Source organism: Corvus moneduloides, chromosome 18 (genome assembly GCF_009650955.1).
Source record: "Corvus moneduloides isolate bCorMon1 chromosome 18, bCorMon1.pri, whole genome shotgun sequence".
In the NCBI taxonomy this organism is placed as follows: Eukaryota; Metazoa; Chordata; class Aves; order Passeriformes; family Corvidae; genus Corvus; species Corvus moneduloides.
In genome coordinates, this window is record NC_045493.1 from 12,313,300 (window position 1) to 12,331,048 (window position 17,749).

Here is a 17,749-nt window from a genome sequence, read left to right on the forward strand (position 1 = left end):
GGGCGGCTCGGCCGGGGGTGTTTAAACTTGGCCGGGCGGTGCTGGGGCAGCGGCGGCGGGAGGCGGGCGCGGCGTCCCCGCCACCACCGCCCCGCCGCCCGCGGCCAATGCCCGGCGCTGGGCGGGCCGGGGGCGGCCCCGCGCATGCCCGCGGCCCCCGCGCCTCCCGGTTCCCGGGACGGTCCCCGCCGGGAGCGGTCGCGGTGGCAGTCCTGCTCCGCCGGGCTTAGCTTGCAGTGGGGACAGGAGCATCGCCAAGCGCGGGTGCTCTTCGCTCGGTGCTTGTGCCGAGCAACAGCGGGAGGGTTCGTGGTACCGACCTCTCCTGCGGCCTCGTCCGGGGAGGAGAACCGCGAGTTTGACGGGGCAGAGCTCGAAGCCGCCCGTGTTCGGGGTTCGGGTCCCACACAGACGATGCCTGGCGCTGGAGCGGGTTCGCAGCAGGGCAGGGGCGCACAGCTGTGTCCGTGGTACCCAGCAGCGAGCGCGGTGTCCAGAGTTGACATGGCCGGGACCAGGATGGAAGAGGGGTGATGTTCCCCTGCTCCCGAAGAGGAGGAAGGCTGACGGATGGCTGCAGGCGCACGGAGTGGGGTGAACAAGCCGTTCTGCAGCACAGCAAGGGGCTCGCACACAGCAGCTGCACACCATCATTAGGGGTTTTAGGCTATTCCTGCAAGAGCACAGAAAGAATCTCTACTGTGCACATGTTCAGAGGATCAGTGGAGATTTTACACACAGAAGCAGTTTGCTGGCACGGATCCACTTACAGAGGAATTTAAATTAAACCAAAATGTATTTTTCTGGTCAAGTTTTTCAGTTTTTTTGCTTGCAGGTGTGACTGTGAAAGTTCGGATGTTCTTATTTTCATGGGGTTTAGGAAGAGATGCTCCAGATGAGTCTCTACAGAGAAGTTAAATGTGCCTGGAAATAATTTTAAGTCCCAATCCTGCCATTTGCTGTATGTAGAGTAGGAAGAATGCATTTTATTTTGGACAGGATATGATGAATAATATCAAACACTGGAACTAGTCAGGAGAACTAACACTGGGACTGCAAAAGCCAAGCTTGGAACGACTTGACACGTGCTGCATGTTGTGAATCCAGCATTAATTATCTACTTTTGGCAGATGCAAAACGCCAGTGCAGGTGAATGGGAGGGATGAACGATGAGAAATGCAACACTGTGACACCCAGAAATGCAACACTGTGACACCCAGACCAGCTTTTTCATGCAATTCTGTCACAACGGTACAAAATACTGATCTTCTCATGCGCTGCCGTCAGGTACCAGGGCAGCCAGGAGGGGAACAATCAGTCCCCAAATACCTGAGCTTGGCAATCAATTGCCTAAGTTACAGCAACAACTCAGTGAAAATATATCTATATATCGTTCAGGAAACTTATTCCCAAAGTTAAACACCACAGGATATTGCACAAAGTTCCAGGGGAGCAGGAGGATGAATAATGGTGTGTAGTCATGCTTTCCTGGCAAAGGTGCTTATGAACACACAAGGACGAGAAGCAGCCTGAGCAGAATATTTGGAGAACACTCTGCAGTACCTCAGGGGAGCAGCTATGCTGTGAAATCATCGTTTTGCCCGAGTTAGAGATGAGAAAAAGTTTATGCCACAAGAATTTAGTATTACACGAGTTCCCATTGTCCTGTTCAAGTGCACGTAGAGGAAAAATGTAATAATGTAAGGAACACATGTGGCAAGGCTAGAACTACTGCTGAGATAGGTGAAAAAACAGCACAGTTTGTGCTGTGGGAAGCAGTAGCTTCGATGTTGGCCTGATCCAAACTCACGGAAAACGACTTGGCAGGAAAAGTCTCTTATCCAGCCACGTACGTGACCTGCAGCTCCTCAGGCTCAGCTTGTCTTGCAGAATTTTGTCCACACGTGTGCACACCCTGTGCCTGCTCTGACACAGCAGCACTGCTGGCTCACACCTGGAGCTGGAGGGAGGGAGCAGAATTTACGGATGTAAACCCAGCATTTGTCAAGACAAACGCGTGTGGGTGTCACCACGAGTACAACAATCGGAGTTTATTGGCAAAACTCAGCACACAAGTATTTCACTGGAAGGCCAGGTTGTGTGTTAGTCTTGAACTCTTCCACACGTCATTAAAACAGCTAGTCATGAAACAGGCTGCCTTGAGCTCAAGCATGAACTTCTGTATTTCTGTTTGGAAGGTTTAATTGGCAATTAGCGCTTAAGCACCGTCACGAAAGGAATGGGTTTTTAAACAGTTACTCTCCGGTGAAGCAGAAACTGGACGTGCCATGACTGTGTTTCCTTGTGCGTGAATAGCTCACAAGCTGCGCTTCCCTGTTAACGTCCTCAACACTGGCTACTCCCCAAACCTCTCCCTAGCTGCAGCAAGTTCGGGTTTCCCGAGTTGCAGCAGCAGCAGCAGCAGCAGCTCCCTCCCGCCTGCCCTCCTTCCCTCCGGAGCCGCTCCCCCGCTCCCCTCAGCCCCGTTTCCCGCCTCCCGCGCTCCCCTCAGCCCCGTTTCCCGCCTCCCGCGCTCGCACCGCCCCGTTGCCGGGCAACGCCCCCTCATCCTCGCTCCCCGCGCCTCGCTCCGATTGGCTCTCGCTGCCCCCGCCCCGCCTTTCCTCCCCGCTCATTGGCTGCTCCCGCGCGCTGGCCTCGCCTCCCGCGCCGCGCGGGCGCTGCCCCAGCGCTGTGGCGGTCCCGCTGCCCTTTGTCTCCCGGCGGCCGCCGTAGCGCAGCCCGTACGTGGCAGCGGGGCGGCGGTGGCCAATGAGCGGCGGCCCCGTGCGCCGGAAGGGGCGCGGCGCGGGCCGGAAGCGCCGCTCGGTGCCGCCGCCGGTCGCTCCGCCATGTCGCCGGTGCGGGCGGTGCTGGCGCTGGTGGCCGCGCTGGCGGCCCCGGCCGCCGCCTACTTCGTCAGCATCGACGCGCACGCCGAGGAGTGCTTCCTGGAGCGCGTGCCGTCCGGCACCAAGATGGGGCTCATCTTCGAGGTGGCCGAGGGCGGCTTCCTGGACATCGACGTGGAGGTGCGGCGGCGGCGGCGCGGGCCGACCTTGGGGAGCGGGGCCGTCCCGGGACCGGGCCCCGCGCGCTGCGGCCCCGCTGCGTGTGGGTCCCCCCGGGGGCGAGCGGAGGCACCGTCAGGAGCGGGATCACGCCCGCCCGCGGGGGTTTGGGGTGGTCCGGAGCGGGGCCGGGCCCGCCCTCCGGGGCTTGGGGCGGACCCGCCGCGCTGCGGGAGCTCCGTGCGGCGGGAGCACCCACGGCCCGGCGTGGGCGGCCTTGGGCAGGCCCGGGTGCTCGTGCTGGGTGTCGTCTCTGCCACTGCTGCACGAGGCTGTGCTGCTCGATGTGTCCACCTTTCCCTTGGGATTTTCGTCCTCACTTCTCTCGGTGTAGCCTCGTCATAGTAAGGTATTTGGCGGGAAGAATGACCAGGGTTGCTCTCTGGAATCAGGTGCTGCCTGTTGAGGAGCAGCGTGCTTCCCCTTGGATCCAGAGGTGTTGGTTTTAATTAGGGTGGGTGGCACCGGGAAAGTTTTGAGCGAATACTTATCTTCAAAGAGGTATCAAATCAGTAGAGGATACTGAGTAAGAATTGCTTTCATCGTGTTACAGAGCAGAGAGTTGTTTGGGATATCACAGACATGGGAGTTGTTGCTGGGAGTCCTGTAACAGTTCAAAATGGCTGTGACCTAGGACAGGGTCTGGAAGCTGTGAGATCCCTTCATGTGTCATTAGTGGAGGCTCAGCAGCAGTTTGGCCTGGTGGGATGGGAATTTAGTATCACAGTGACCCTGAGAGCTCAGAACTCAGGTCTTTAGTCCATTTGAAATGGTAACTGCAACAATGCCCAAATGTGTGTCTAAAGTCGATTGGAGAATGTGTTTTTTTCCTTTTTGTTTTCCTTCAGACGTCAGAGATAACATTTCCCTTGCAGTTGTTAATTTGACAAACAGCCAGGGTTTGTGGTTTACTTGTTCTTGACTGCTTATCTCAACCACAGGAGGCCAGGGAGAGAGGCTTTGTATGACTTTCTTTGCCAAGAAGTTTGTGGGGTTTTTTAAAAGAGATTTTTGTGCAGGGAACTGCACCAGTGGGTTGTGGGAGGGAAAGACTGAAGTGTGCCAAAGCAGCCAGATTACAGATGGTGTTGGTGCCTGGCTGAGTGCAGAGCGTGCTGGCAGTGCTGTGATGGTGCATGTGAAACCTGTGTGTTTGAAATACAAACGTGTGCTTCTCTGTTTTCCCCACGCAGATTACAGGGCCCGATAATAAAGGCATTTATAAAGGCGATCGAGAGTCCAGTGGAAAATACACCTTTGCTGCCCACATGGATGGAACTTACAAGTTTTGCTTTAGCAACAGGATGTCCACCATGACTCCCAAGATAGTGATGTTCACTATCGATATCGGGGAAGCTCCAAAGGGGCAAGACATGGAGACAGAAGGTGAGGAAGAGTCCTGGGAGGAAATCAGCTCCAGCTTGGGAGCTTTTCCCTACTTGCATGACCTGTGAAATTGAGTAGGGCTCTCAGGATTCCCATTCCTTCAGGGGTAATTAGCTGTTCTCTTGCACAGCTAAAGTGGATGTCTTTAGGCCTCGTTACACGATTTAATGCAAAATCACCAGAGAACCCCTTGGCCATCTGCAGAAACTAATGCTTCCATCCTTTAGCTCTTCATCAGTGCCATGCTCTGGTTCCCAGTAGGCTCAGCAGTGTGTAGCCTTCTCCATGCCTCAGTTGGTAAATGTGCTAATACAAAACTTTTCCCCTAGCTGTGTAAATGACTGTTTTATCTGCAGCCTTTTGTCCTGTACCTGTGTTCATCTCTTACACTTTCCTCTAGGTGGTGGAGATACCTGGGATGGTATGTGGACTGCTTTTTGAAAGCTCCTTAGCATCTTGTCTCTGGCACATGTTCATTCACTAACAGCTAACTTGGCTTTTTCTCTGTAACATTGGTTTGTAGCATGAGAATGTCTTTTTAATAAACTACCTAAAAGGTCTGATTCTGAGCAATGCTGAGCACCTGCAGGCTCCCACTGGCAGGTTTATACCCTGAGCAGCTCTTGGGATCAGGTCCTTGCACTGGCCATGGCAGTTTGTCTTCAGGTGGCTATTTATGGCTGACAGAAGATTTAATCAGTTTAGGTGAAATTGAACTGAAACACTGAACATCCAAGAACGCTGGATGTTTTTGGCAGTGTTTGCTTTCTGTTGCTAAAGGGGATGTTGAGTAATCAAGAGCTTTTGGAAGCAATAAGCTGCTTGTAGGTTTATGAATTATTACTGATGTATCAGGGGAAAAATTCAGACTTGTCATTTGCTATAAAAAAGTGAATGTATTGCATAGCAAGTTATAAAGTTTACTTAGATATCACTAACTCTAGCTAGAAAGGCAATAAATTCTTGTTTTCTATTTTAGCGAGTAAATAACTGAGGGCACTGAGTGCTTGATGTCACTTAAAAAGTAACACATTCCTAACTTTGGTTTTTTGTTTTAAAGACTCACTTAAATCTTTCATTGAGTCTGCATATATCTGTTGTAAAGAATATTAGTGCAAGAAGACAATTTTCTGAAGTGAATTTTTTCAAGTGTGTTTAGACTACTGCAACTGTAGTTTCTTCTCTTACTAATAAACTGCACTTACTGCAGTGACCAGTTGGCCATGAAAATAAGAGATTTGTGATATTAGCAAAGTGAGTGTGGTTTGCACAACTATTTAGATTTTAATTGTAACTTGTACGAGTGTTGTTCTCTGGTCCTCCTTTTTGACTGTTCCCCACAGGGTGTGTGTTTTGAATAGCTCTGTTTTCAGACTGTGATCTGAAACACTTAATTTACAAATAAAACTGTAGTAAGGTAACTTCCAAGTCAAGGATGTCCCTTGAAAGGAAAATGTGTTGGGTTTTGTGACTTTTTAAGAGAGCTGGTTGCCCAGGGCATGTCTGTGGAATGATATCTCAACCTGATGCTAGAAGACTTTGCAAATGACTTGCCTAATCTATAAATTTGTGAGTGGACAGTTCTTTGAGCGTGGATGTGTTGAAAAGATCCTGTGATTGACAGTCAAACCACTAAATCTTAGATTGCTGAGCCTTCCATTTGCTGAACTGCATCAAGCTGGTTTTGTGTTACTGGTTTGGTATTTAACTCCTCTCCTGCTTTCACAACGCACCAGAAATGAAGCCTGTGCCAGGCCCCCTGGGCATTGTGCCCTCTGAATGCTGGGCTTCAGCTAAACCTGAAGATCACAGGCTGTGATTTTTTGCTTCAGAAAGTGATCTCATGATTTGCCAGCATCATGATCTTAAGCTAAATTCTCAGTCGTTCTATTTTTGCAAGCTTAACAACTAGGAAAAGCTGTCATGTTCAGATAATTTGCTTGGAATATATTGGATGATATGAAAATAGATGTTAGTGTGTGGTATTGATCTCATGCGCTCTTCCATTCTATTTTTCTGGAAAAGTATGTGCACACTGGAAATACGGGGTCTGTAGTGAGTCTGAATTGTTTGTCTCCTCCTATTTGGATATGGAGAAATGTTTTCCCACTTGTTAAATGCCACAGAGACACTTTAGGGAAAGTGGTGCTACAAAAACTGAACTTGGCTGTAAGGATAGAAAGTGTTCAGCTGTACTGGCTGCGTTTGTCAGAACTTCTGCAGCAGGAAATTAACGTTTAACTGTTGATAAATTCGTTAAAATTGTTCTTTCAGTCACTGACAGACTTTCTGATGCTTCTGAAATTATTCTGCAGCTCATCAGAACAAGCTCGAGGAGATGATTAACGAGTTAGCAGTGGCCATGACAGCTGTGAAGCACGAACAGGAGTACATGGAAGTCCGTGAAAGAATACATAGAGCAAGTACGTGTCTGACTTCAGTCAATGCCTTCTGCCCTCTGCAGTGAGCTTGTAAATGGCCATTTAAATATGAGTCCATGAAAGCTGTTCCAAGTGACTTAAAAAGTAATAATTTAAATCCTGAAGGGCCTGCCCATAGAGTAAAGAATGTAGGTGTTGCTTGCAGTCATCTTTAAATTGGCTTCCCCTCATGTAATGAGGGCTGCTATGCAAAATAACATTTGCTTAAGTGGTGTCAATTCTGTAGCTGCTGGAATGATGCATTCATGGAGATAGCAGTGATGATATTATTTATCCATGTACAAGGGCATGCAGGGACAGGACAAGGGGGGTGGTTTTAAACCGAGAGGAGGTTTAGATCAGATACTGGGGAGAAATTCCTCCCTGTGAGTGTGGTACGGCCCTGGCACAGGGTGCCCAGAGAAGTAGTGGCAGCCCCATCTCTGGAAGTGTCCATGGCAGGGAGTGTGACTGGATGAATTTTAAGGTCCCTTCCAGTCCAAACCATTCCATGATTTGATTCTCAGGGATAGACTTTGGTTGAACTATTACTTCACCCTTGAAGTGGATGTGGTTTAATAATTGAGCCAAAGTCTTTTTTTTTAAACATTTTGTTGAAATAGAGCAGAACTTCTGTTACTTTCATGGGGTAGAGAATCAAGGGCAATTCTTTTTAATGTGAAAATACAACATTAGATAAAAGCACTGTCTCCTCAATTATTTGAAGCTATGAATATCTCCAGTTTTGTGACATTTGTTACTAATGGTTGGATTTAAGAAAAATCTGAGTGTTTAGAACCAGAGATGGTCACCCTTCAGAGATTAGACCTGCTTAACTTCAGCATCTCAGAGGCCAGAAACTTGTAAGGTGGGCAGAATAGAGAAAGATGCTGCAGTGTATGTCCAAAGAGGGTTTAAAACCAAACTGTTCAGAAAAATCCCCCCCTCAGATCTCATCTCTGAGGCTGCAGGGCCGTTCTGGGACACCTGTAATGACACAACACAAACCCCAGTGCTTCATGTGCAGTGTTCCGCTTCCATGGCAGAGTGTTTTAAGTTTAAATGCTTGGTTACTTACTACTTTTCTTTCTTTTTTTTTCCCCCAACAGTTAATGACAACACAAACAGCAGAGTGGTTCTTTGGTCATTCTTTGAAGCCCTTGTACTAGTTGCCATGACACTGGGACAAATCTACTACCTGAAGAGGTTTTTTGAAGTCCGAAGGGTGGTCTAAGATCCTTCTGTGGTCCTGGATTTCAGTTCACTCTTTACCAAACATCCTGGTCACAAAAAAAAAAAAGTCATTTAGTTTCTGAACCCTCTTTACTGAACTGTAAAACTTATTTGCTTATGTTCCTTCCTAGTTAAAAAAAGAAAAAAAAAAGAATTGTTTTTATATATCTTCTGTAGCAAAAGCTGTGCTGAAATCTTGTCACTTTATTGGCATCATTTTTTTTTCCACTGAGATCTGCCCACTCTGTGTGCTAAGCGAGGTCCAGGCAAGCTGCAAACTCTGTAACTCACTCTAGTAACAAGCTGCTCTGTCTTTTCTAACTTTTTTCCCTGTTTCCATAAGCACTTGCAGTTCCAGGGAAACGGTACAAGGCCCTAACGTGACTGTTTGCATTTTTACATCCTTAACCCTGCAGTAGGTGTTCTGAAATTGAAATAATCCCTTCTCCACTCACATAAACTGCCAAGGAAAAGTTTAAAATCCATACCTAGTTGCTATTTAAAAGATTGTCATCAGCAACTGTCTTAATGATATCAACTTCTTCCCAAAGTTCTTTTAAATTCAATAGATGATACGAAAATGCTCTTTCTCCGCTCATCACCAAATGTCCCTTACACGGTTTTTAGTCTCGCAGAGGTTTTATTTGGAAGCCAATTGTGTGCAGTGTCTTGGCAAACACTCGTGAACCCTTTGGCTTTTGCAGGTCCAAAGCTCAGACTGTTTGCCCGGTGCCCAGGGCATAAGTGTTCAGGAAATCTGGATTCCTGAGGCCAAAGGGTTCCGGATTCTGGGGGTTTAATCCACGCTATGCAGCCCTTGTATTTAAGTGCAGTGGCAAACTCTGCCATTATCTGATCAGAATTAGCATAATGCTAAATACTGGTGTGTTTTCTTTTTTCAGGCACATGTAGATTTGTTTTTGTATAAAGTTACTTTCCTCGGTTATCTGATGATTGGTTTAAAAATTTAAGAAGCGTCTGATGTGGGTGCTGAGCCAGGATTATGTTGTGACTGATGTATATTAGTTGTAATCATTTTTGGGGGTGGGGTGGGGTCTTTTCCAGGGGGGAGCCTCTACAAGTAACACACAACAGTTTTGTACAATTAATTTAAAATTTGTTACAGGTTTTCATGTTCCAGGTAAAGTTTTTTCAACCTCGGGCAAACACTTGGCAGCAGTTCTTCAGAGAGGTGGCTGTTACACCTTATTGCAACTGTTGTGTGCCAATATTTTTGTGTAAAACACTGAAAATTGAATTCTAAGATGTACATTTAAAAATTGCTCGTGAATCTAAATATGACCCAGGTTCGATAAATAAACAAATTCTTTAAAAAAAAGAAGCAGCTTTGGTTTTTTGTTTTTTTTTTTTTTTCTTAGATGCTTTAAGGAAGTACAGATTAACACAAAGGGTTTCTTATAAAGTATTTGTTTAGTAATGGCCATAAACTAAACCACAAGATGTTCTACATCAACATGATGAAGAACTTTCCATGGAAGGTGGCAGAGCACTGGAACTGCCTGGGGAGGTCGTGGATTCTCCCTCTGTGGAGACATTCCAAACCCACCTGGATCTGTTCCTGTGTCACCTGCTCCAGGTGACCCTGCGTTAGCAGGGGGCTCGGACTGGATGACTCCAAACGATTCTGTGATTCCCTGCTTTCTTAGACCATCAGGAATTTATCCAGAGACCCTCCCACTTCGTGGGCAGGTAGAATAAACTTCAGGTAGTTCTGAACCTGTATCTTAGGTTCTGGGTAGTCGGGTGGCACAGAGCTGCTGTATGACCCGCAGAAGTACTTAACTGCGGTAGGCAGCTCGCCATAAAAATAGGAATTTTTTGCTAAATCCAAATTTTGTTGTTTGCTACGGAGCCGAAGCGTGGCAGGGGCTGGCGGAACTGATGTGCCGCGGAACGGGAGGTGCCGCGGTGTGTGTTTCCGCAGAGCCCCGCCGCGGCGGCCCCGGGGCGGGGGAGCGGCGGGGCGGTGACACCGCCCGGCCAAGATGGAGGCGGTGACTGAGGGCGGCTGGGGCTCGCTGCCGGTGCCGCTGAGCCCGGGCGTGCTGCGGGCGCTGCGGGAGCTCCGCTTCCACCAAATGACCCCGGTGCAGGTGCGGCGGCCCGCGGCGCTCCCGGGGACGGGGAGGCCGGGCTGAGGAAGGAGGGCGCGGGCGGTGACGGGAGCGCCTGGGCCGGGCCAGTGGCGGTGCCGCGGCCGCAGCCCCGCGGTCGCAGCAGTCACCGGATCCTGTAGCAGCGAGAGAAGCCGCATCCGTGACTTTCTCACCGGCTCCGCTTTGGTGATGTTCACAGCGAGCTCTGATGTCTCGGAGGAGTTTCACCTCTGTGAGATTTACCACCGATTCACCTGCTTATGTGATGCTTCTCTTTTTTCAGTCTGCGACCATCCCGCTCTTCATGAGTAACAAAGATGTGGCTGCAGAAGCGGTGAGTCTTCCTTCGTCCAGTTCGTTGTTTTCCTGGCTTGTCTCTGGAGCTGAGGGAGGGCTGACGCTGTTTCCACTCTCACAGGTCACAGGCAGTGGGAAAACGTTGGCATTTGTGATTCCCATACTGGAAATTCTTCTCAGACGGGAAGAAAAATTAAAGAAAATGCAGGTGAGATTAAAATATTCAGAGTATATTTTTATGATGTGCCAATAAGATTTGAGGACTTCAAAAAAAGTGTCTGTAAGGAAAACGGCACACACACACAGTGACTGTGTGCTCAGCTCTTTGGTGTAACAGTAACAATAAACTGTTTAAAACTTGAAAATGAGTTTGGGGGGCTTTCATTGCACTTAGATTCTTCTTTGTCATGATCAAAACAGGTTCTGAGCTGTTAGAAAAATGTCCTAAGATATGGAATACACTGATGTACTGCAAGAGGCATTGAATGCTTTTTAGCATCCATTGACCTTGAATACATTTTAGTGTGCAGAGAACTTCACTGTCATTTGCTGCTAAATGTCATTATTAGACACTGCTGTTTGAGCAGATATTTTGCACCTTGGTATAAAATCTTTCAGAGATATTTTGGGATGTTTTTTATATTTTACTGTATTTCTGTGGAAATATTTTGTCTGAAACCAAACTCAAAATCATGGCTCATATTCACTTAGCTTGTAAGGGACAATTCTGTCCAAATCTTTCTTTTCTCCCCCCACAAATTCCTGTTTTTCATGTGCAGGTTGGAGCTATAATTATCACACCAACGAGGGAGTTGGCCATTCAAATTGATGAGGTGCTGTCACACTTCACAAAACACTTCCCCATGTTTAGGTGAGTGAGCTTCATGGTTTTCATGACCATAGTTCCTTCTGTCACTCATGAACCAGCAAAACTTAAAGATCACTCAAATCTTCCTGTTTTATTGTTTTAGTCAGATTCTTTTAATTGGTGGAAGGAACCCCATGGAAGATGTTGAGAAGTTTAAGGAGCATGGGTGAGTTGTTTGTTTGTCAGTGTCTCAGAGCTGTGGTTTTCCCCTTGTCAGGGTTTTCAGATCAGAGCTGTGGTCCTGCTGGTGCTGGCATGGGATGGTGCTGCCAGAATCTGTTGGGGTGTGCTGGGAAATTGTGGGGTCTGTTCCTGGAGTGAGGTACAGCTTGAGAAGAGGCTCTTAAGTGACATCAGCACCATTTATCTGCTGTTTGAGTGAAGAGCAGGGCTGAAAAGTGTCTTCAGTGAATATTTCACTTCTCCCTGCTCATTAATTTCCTGAAATTGTTTGGTGCTGATACTGATGATGAAGTTTTGAAGGAGTCATATTTGCCACTGGGTTTTGCATGGAGGTACCAAATATTTCCTGTAGCTGATACTTGCTTTCCATACTTGCTGATTATATTCTAAACTTCTGTTGCCACGAGGGATGTGCTTTCACCTGGGCATTTTTCCCCCATCCCACGGCATCTGAGAGGCACCGAAATATGAATGCAGTTAGAAGTGACAAAATGAAATTGTTTCATTGAAGAATGCAGGGCAGGCTTATGCTGTGATAACAGCATTAGGAGTTCTCCCAAACTGCTCACCTTGTAGTTAGGGAATTGCTCTGTGTGTGTTCACCAACAGTGGGAACATCATCGTGGCCACCCCGGGCCGCCTGGAGGATCTGTTCAGGAGAAAAGCAGACGGGCTGGATCTTGCAAGCTGTGTGAAGGCTCTGGATGTGCTGGTGTTGGATGAAGCAGACAGACTTCTAGATATGGGCTTTGAAGCAAGGTATTGAAATAATAAATTCTAGTGGTTCTTCTGAGGTTTTAAATGAGTTCCTGTATGATGGATGTGATTGAACGTGGCCTGCAATGACCTCCAAAGTTAGATTTGTTCTGTTTTGTTCTTTCATCTTTGCTCTGTAACTACACAAAGCGGTTGCTAAGGGAGAAGAGAATCAGGAAATGTGGAGCCTTGATGAATACAGAGTTTCCTTTGTTGAGATGTATATTAGCGTATCTCTATTAGTGCTTGGTTGAATATCATTGTTTACACACCAGAATGGCTTAAAACACTTTAACCAATAAGCTTTGATCTCTATTTTCTTTCTCTCAAAGTTAAGATCATTATTTCAGTAGAAGTTTGTCGTATGATAACAAAGCCTATTTTGCTTGTAAACTCCAACTTCCAGCGATGAAACCTTTTCCTGAGGGTAGCCTTGGGACAGTTACATTTTCCATGTGCTTACTTGCAGCTTAAATGCCATTCTGGACTTTTTGCCCAAGCAGAGAAGGACAGGTCTGTTCTCAGCTACTCAGACTCAGGAGGTGGAGAACCTGGTGAGAGCAGGCCTGCGGAATCCCGTCCGCATCTCGGTCAAGGAGAAGGGAGTGGCAGCCAGCAACACCCAGAAGACCCCAACGCGCCTGGAGAACTATTACATGGTGGGAACCTGGGCTCTGACAGAGCTTCTTGTTCCCTCTCCTTTTTTTCCTGGTTCTGTCAATAAGATTTTAAGTCTTGGCCACTTAGGATCACGTTAACAGAGGAGCCAGAAGTCCGTTTTTTAACTTCCCTCTTCTCTTTTGCGTTGTTTAGATCTGCAAGGCAGATGAAAAATTTAACCAGCTGGTGCATTTTCTTCGGCAGCACAAACAGGAAAAACATCTGGTCTTTTTCAGGTAATTCTGTTTGTGTTTCACTGTGAGAATAGTTTGGTGTTTTATTACTTAAATTCCAAAACTGTGCCCTTTGTTGCAAAGGACACAACTATTTTCAAAGCGGTTAATTTTGAGAGCTGTTTTTTAGAATATGGTGCCTACAAAGAGATTAATCATTGCTTCATGTCAGGATTGCGTTATTAAGCAAAACATAAATTTTATATGCATTTTAAAGTAAGACATGATAGATGCTTATATGTTAATGATAAAAGTTATGTGCATGTTTTAAATAAAAATAGTGTATATTTTTGAAAGATCTTAGGAAACTCTAGCTTGACTATCTAAACCTGATTAAAAATACAGCATAACGTTTTGCTTTTATGCCTGTCTTTATCACAACAGCACGTGTGCCTGCGTGGAATACTATGGGAAGGCTTTGGAATCCCTAATTAAACAGGTGAAAATAATGAGCATTCATGGGAAAATGAAGCACAAGCGTAACAAGATTTTTACGGAATTTCGGAAGCTCCCAGGGTGAGAACATTGGAATGGGCTAAACCAGCCAGCAGGCAAAATAGGGAGGGGAGGTGGTTTTGTCTGACTGTTCTTCTGCTGCTGAAGTGTGGAAGGGTGGCTCAGGTGAAGGGTGCTGCAGGCTGGTTCTGAGTGTATTGATGATATCACAAATTGTGCTGAGGTACCCAAAGTGTGACCACAAACAAAGTGAAAACGTGACTGGAGCATGTCCACCCTACTTTAGATAATCCATGTGGCAGCACAGGAGGTGGACACACTGCACTGTCTCTTGCTGCAATCACACATTAGCCCTGATGTTTAACCAAACTGATAGCAAAAATCACCTTTTCCTGGTTAGTAACCAGAGTGGAAACCCAGGATATTACTTTAGTAGTGTATGAACAAGAACATGGCAGTGCTGTAACCTACCCACAGGGAAATGTTCTTTGGCAGCTTTGCAGGATGCTGTTAAGAAACTCTTGCCTCATCAACTGTCATTTTTTTTATTGCATGGAACCTGAGTTTTAGCTTTTTGTATTATGAGAAAAAAAATTACCAGCAGATTGTAAGAACAGCTGTTTGAAAGAACAGCATGGCAGTTTTGCCATGCTAAAATTGTCACTCAAGTCTAAAGTCTTTTATTAAACATTTATTACAGTACATTCAGCTGCGGTGGATGCAGTGCTGATTTAAAGTTTGCATTTGTAATAGGGAATTGATTTGTCTTAGAAATGTAATATATATAAACCCCAATAATTTTCATAATGTTATGTAGAATTTTAGTTGGTGAAAGCTGCAATTATCTTATATTTAGTCTCTTAAAAAACCCCAAATGTTTTAAAATGTTTCATTCCTCACTCTCCAGTGAAGGTACAGAACACACAGCTGTGAGGAGGCTGGCTCTCCTCAAATGACAGATTAATGAAAATCCACTTTTTCTTCTTCCTAGGGGCATTTTGGTGTGTACAGATGTGATGGCCCGTGGCATCGACATTCCAGAAGTGCACTGGGTGTTGCAGTATGACCCACCCAGCAGTGCCAGGTACAACTTCAGATCCTGAGAACCTTTTCTTTCTGTTTCTTGTTACTGTGCTGTTCAGATATCAATCAGGAACACATTTAATCACTTCCTGGAAGTTAATCTGAGAGAACACACAAAATAATGCAGAAGCAAGGGAGGTTTTTGTTGTCACTGCTGTGAATTGAAATGACTCTGTGTTGTGTGTGTGTCAGTCAGGTGAGTGATTGCCACTTACATCTGTGTGCAGAGGTGACTCTGGGGTAAGGCTTTGTTTGAGAGTATCAGAGAAAGAGAGAGAGGTGACACTGGGGTGAAGGAGAACAAAGATGAGAGCAGGGACAGAGCTCTTCAAGGAATAGTACATGGAAAGCTCACAGGAGAGGAGCTTTTCCATGTATTTTAACTTTAGCTGTCATAATTCTTCCTACAGCTTGCCTGAACTTCACTCCCAAAACAGACACCCCTTGCTTTAGCCTAACAATTGAGTGGGGCTGCCACACGTCTCTTGTGTTACACTTTGCTAATTCCTGTTGGTTTAGTTCAGAGGCACATAGCACACTGTATTTTCCATCCCACAAGGTTTGCCCTTTTTTCTGCCTAATGCTTCCAAGTCCGACTGAGCTCTCCTCCTGTTGGGTTGTTTCAGTGCCTTCGTGCACCGCTGTGGTCGCACAGCGCGGATCGGCAACGTGGGCAGTGCACTCGTATTTTTGCTTCCCATGGAAGAATCCTACGTGAACTTTCTCTCAATCAACCAAAAGGTGAGTAGGCTTTTATTCTACCCCAAAGCAGGAAAGAGCAAGGGCACAGACTTGACTGATAGGAGCTTTGAAATCAGAATTTCTAGAACTTGAGGTCGTACACATGGGTAATGTTTTAGCAGAGGTGCAGAACTAAAAGAAAACAAGAGCTGCTTATTAATCACCAAATGCAGCTGTCTGTTGGAACATGATTGCTCAGTGTTACCTACTGGGTTTGTAGGAGGAACATGTGATACAATGAGTAGGAAAGGCTTTTGTTCTTAAGGGTATAAATTGAGCATTCGCTGAAGGGCAGCACTGGCTTACGGTCCTGCCCCAGCCTTGCCACCACCAGCTCACACACTGCAGCCTCTCTGCTCTTTACTTACAACTCCTACAATTTCTCATGCCTGCTCCTGCACTTGTGGGATTAATGGTATGAATTCTCTAGAGACCTCCTAATGAGACCAGAGCTTGATAAAGCAAGAGCTGAAGATGTTGCCTCTCTGGAGCTGCAGTGTGAGAACTCTTCTGCTGGGCCAGGAGCTGCTGTGTGGGGCCGATGGGCAACTGGTGTGTTGGAGAGACCAAAGGGAAAGGGGCTCAAAGCTGACTGAGGATTAACTGGGCAAGAAGTGTGTGTTTGAGGTTTCACAGTGCATTTCACATCATTTGGTTGAACTTTTCCTTTCATTTTGCTGTTTATTTTCTGGTTCCCAGTGTCCCATGCAGGAAATGAAACCGCAGACAAATGTGTTGGATCTTCTTCCCAAGCTGAAGTCCATGGCCCTGGCTGACAGGGCAGTGTTTGAGAAAGGGATGAAAGCCTTTGTGTCTTACGTCCAGGCTTATGCTAAACACGAATGTAATCTGATCTTCCGGATAAAAGGTAATTCCCAGCAGGGCTGGTACCTCTTACTGTTTTTCTCAGATAACAAAAGCATAGTGTTGTTGTCCACAAGCTTCAGCTACTGATTCTGGATGTCAAAGTCACTTTCTGCACCATCAGATTTTGACAAAACTCCTATTTTTTTCAAGCAGCTTAAGAGAAAACATTAAATTATGGAGCTTGACCAAACTCATAAAAGCACAAATAAAACTGACTTAGTATTGTTGCTAATATTAAGGCATAGAGTGCAAACAATACATTAAAGTAACATTGGCTTTTTTTTTTCCTTTCTCAGTTAAATTAACTTTTTATCCAGCAGGAAGCTGACTTTATAATCTTTATTTCAACAGATCTGGATTTTGCCAGTCTTGCCAGAGGTTTTGCATTGTTAAAAATGCCAAAGATGCCTGAACTAAGAGGAAAATGTTTTCCAGACTTTACTCCAGTCACTGTTAATACAGACTCCATTTCATTTAAGGATAAAAACAGAGAAAAGCAGAGACAAAAGAAATTAGAAGAACAAAGAAAAGAAAGAGAGGAAAACGAAGGGAAAAAGAAATTTGTAAAGAATAAAGCATGGTCAAAGCAGAAAGCCAAGAGGGAGAAGAAAAAGAAAGTAACAGCTAAAAGGAAGCGTGAAGAGGTAACTGTGTCCATTCCTTAACTGCAAGTGATTACTGTAGTCTTTCCAATGGCAGAGAGCCCTCGGATTTTAGTGTGGTGGAACTGATGGCTGTAAAATAACTTTTTTAGGACTTTTACAAGCAAAGCTTAAAAAAATTAGAGAGGTTTTTAAAGCCAAACACTAAAACAACTTCTCAGCGCTGATGCTGGTCAGTAATAGGATTTTTATTTCTCAGAGGTGCAGGAGTGTGGCCTGAGGGTGCTTTTGTCAATTTTCAGCAAGTGTAGCTGAGAGTTTCAGTTGCCTGGGTAGGAATTGAACATTATTTCCTGCTTGGATGTTCCTGGCAAACTCTGAGTTCAGTCTTCTCGTGTGTTCTGTATAGAACTGCATAGAATGAAAACCTTTTGGTGTTGTGTTTAATTTGTTGTTTTTAACTGCCAACAGGGCTCTGATATTGATGATGAGGATATGGAAGAGTTGCTGAATGACACAAGACTCTTGAAAAGATTAAAAAAGGGAAAAATTAGTGAAGAAGAGTTCGAGAAGAAACTAACAGGCAGCCAAAGGCTCAAAGCAGAAACTGTTGAGGACATAGAGTCTGAAGGCTGACAGTTACTCTATAATCACATTTTTACATTAAAACACTGATTATTCAATAAAACTGGATTTCTGTTAAAAAATGATACAGAGAACAGAACTGATCTAATTTCTTCATAGAGAGACCTGGCATCCATAAAGACACAGAGCCT

General features: G+C 45.8%; 2 protein-coding genes across 4 annotated transcripts; both read left to right on the plus strand.

Annotated features, from left to right (window-relative positions):
- The first annotated feature begins 2,760 nt into the window (after nt 1-2,760).
- Nucleotides 2,761-9,452, plus strand: TMED2 (transmembrane p24 trafficking protein 2). Of its 2 annotated transcripts, XM_032127642.1 has the most exons (5): nt 2,761-3,032; nt 4,265-4,457; nt 4,858-4,878; nt 6,773-6,880; nt 7,987-9,452. In XM_032127642.1, the coding sequence occupies exons 1-5, from the start codon at nt 2,853-2,855 to the stop codon at nt 8,109-8,111; spliced, it is 627 nt and encodes a 208-aa protein (XP_031983533.1). In that variant the 5' UTR covers nt 2,761-2,852; the 3' UTR covers nt 8,112-9,452. The 2 variants fall into 2 exon arrangements, with proteins under 2 accessions (XP_031983533.1, XP_031983534.1); XM_032127643.1 differs by lacking the exon at nt 4,858-4,878 and having other exon boundaries at nt 7,987-8,359.
- Nucleotides 9,453-10,079: 627 nt separating this feature from the next.
- DDX55 (DEAD-box helicase 55) lies at nt 10,080-17,683 on the plus strand. 2 transcript variants are annotated; one of them, XM_032127644.1, is made up of 14 exons: nt 10,080-10,224; nt 10,427-10,561; nt 10,646-10,732; nt 11,304-11,395; nt 11,496-11,558; nt 12,185-12,334; nt 12,801-12,990; nt 13,145-13,227; nt 13,609-13,740; nt 14,672-14,764; nt 15,390-15,504; nt 16,204-16,372; nt 16,723-17,015; nt 17,445-17,683. In XM_032127644.1, exons 1-14 carry the CDS (start codon nt 10,117-10,119, stop codon nt 17,607-17,609), a joined length of 1,875 nt encoding a protein of 624 aa, XP_031983535.1. In that variant the 5' UTR covers nt 10,080-10,116; the 3' UTR covers nt 17,610-17,683. The 2 variants fall into 2 exon arrangements, with proteins under 2 accessions (XP_031983535.1, XP_031983536.1); XM_032127645.1 differs by having other exon boundaries at nt 10,102-10,224; nt 10,511-10,561; nt 17,445-17,678.
- Nucleotides 17,684-17,749: the final 66 nt, after the last annotated feature.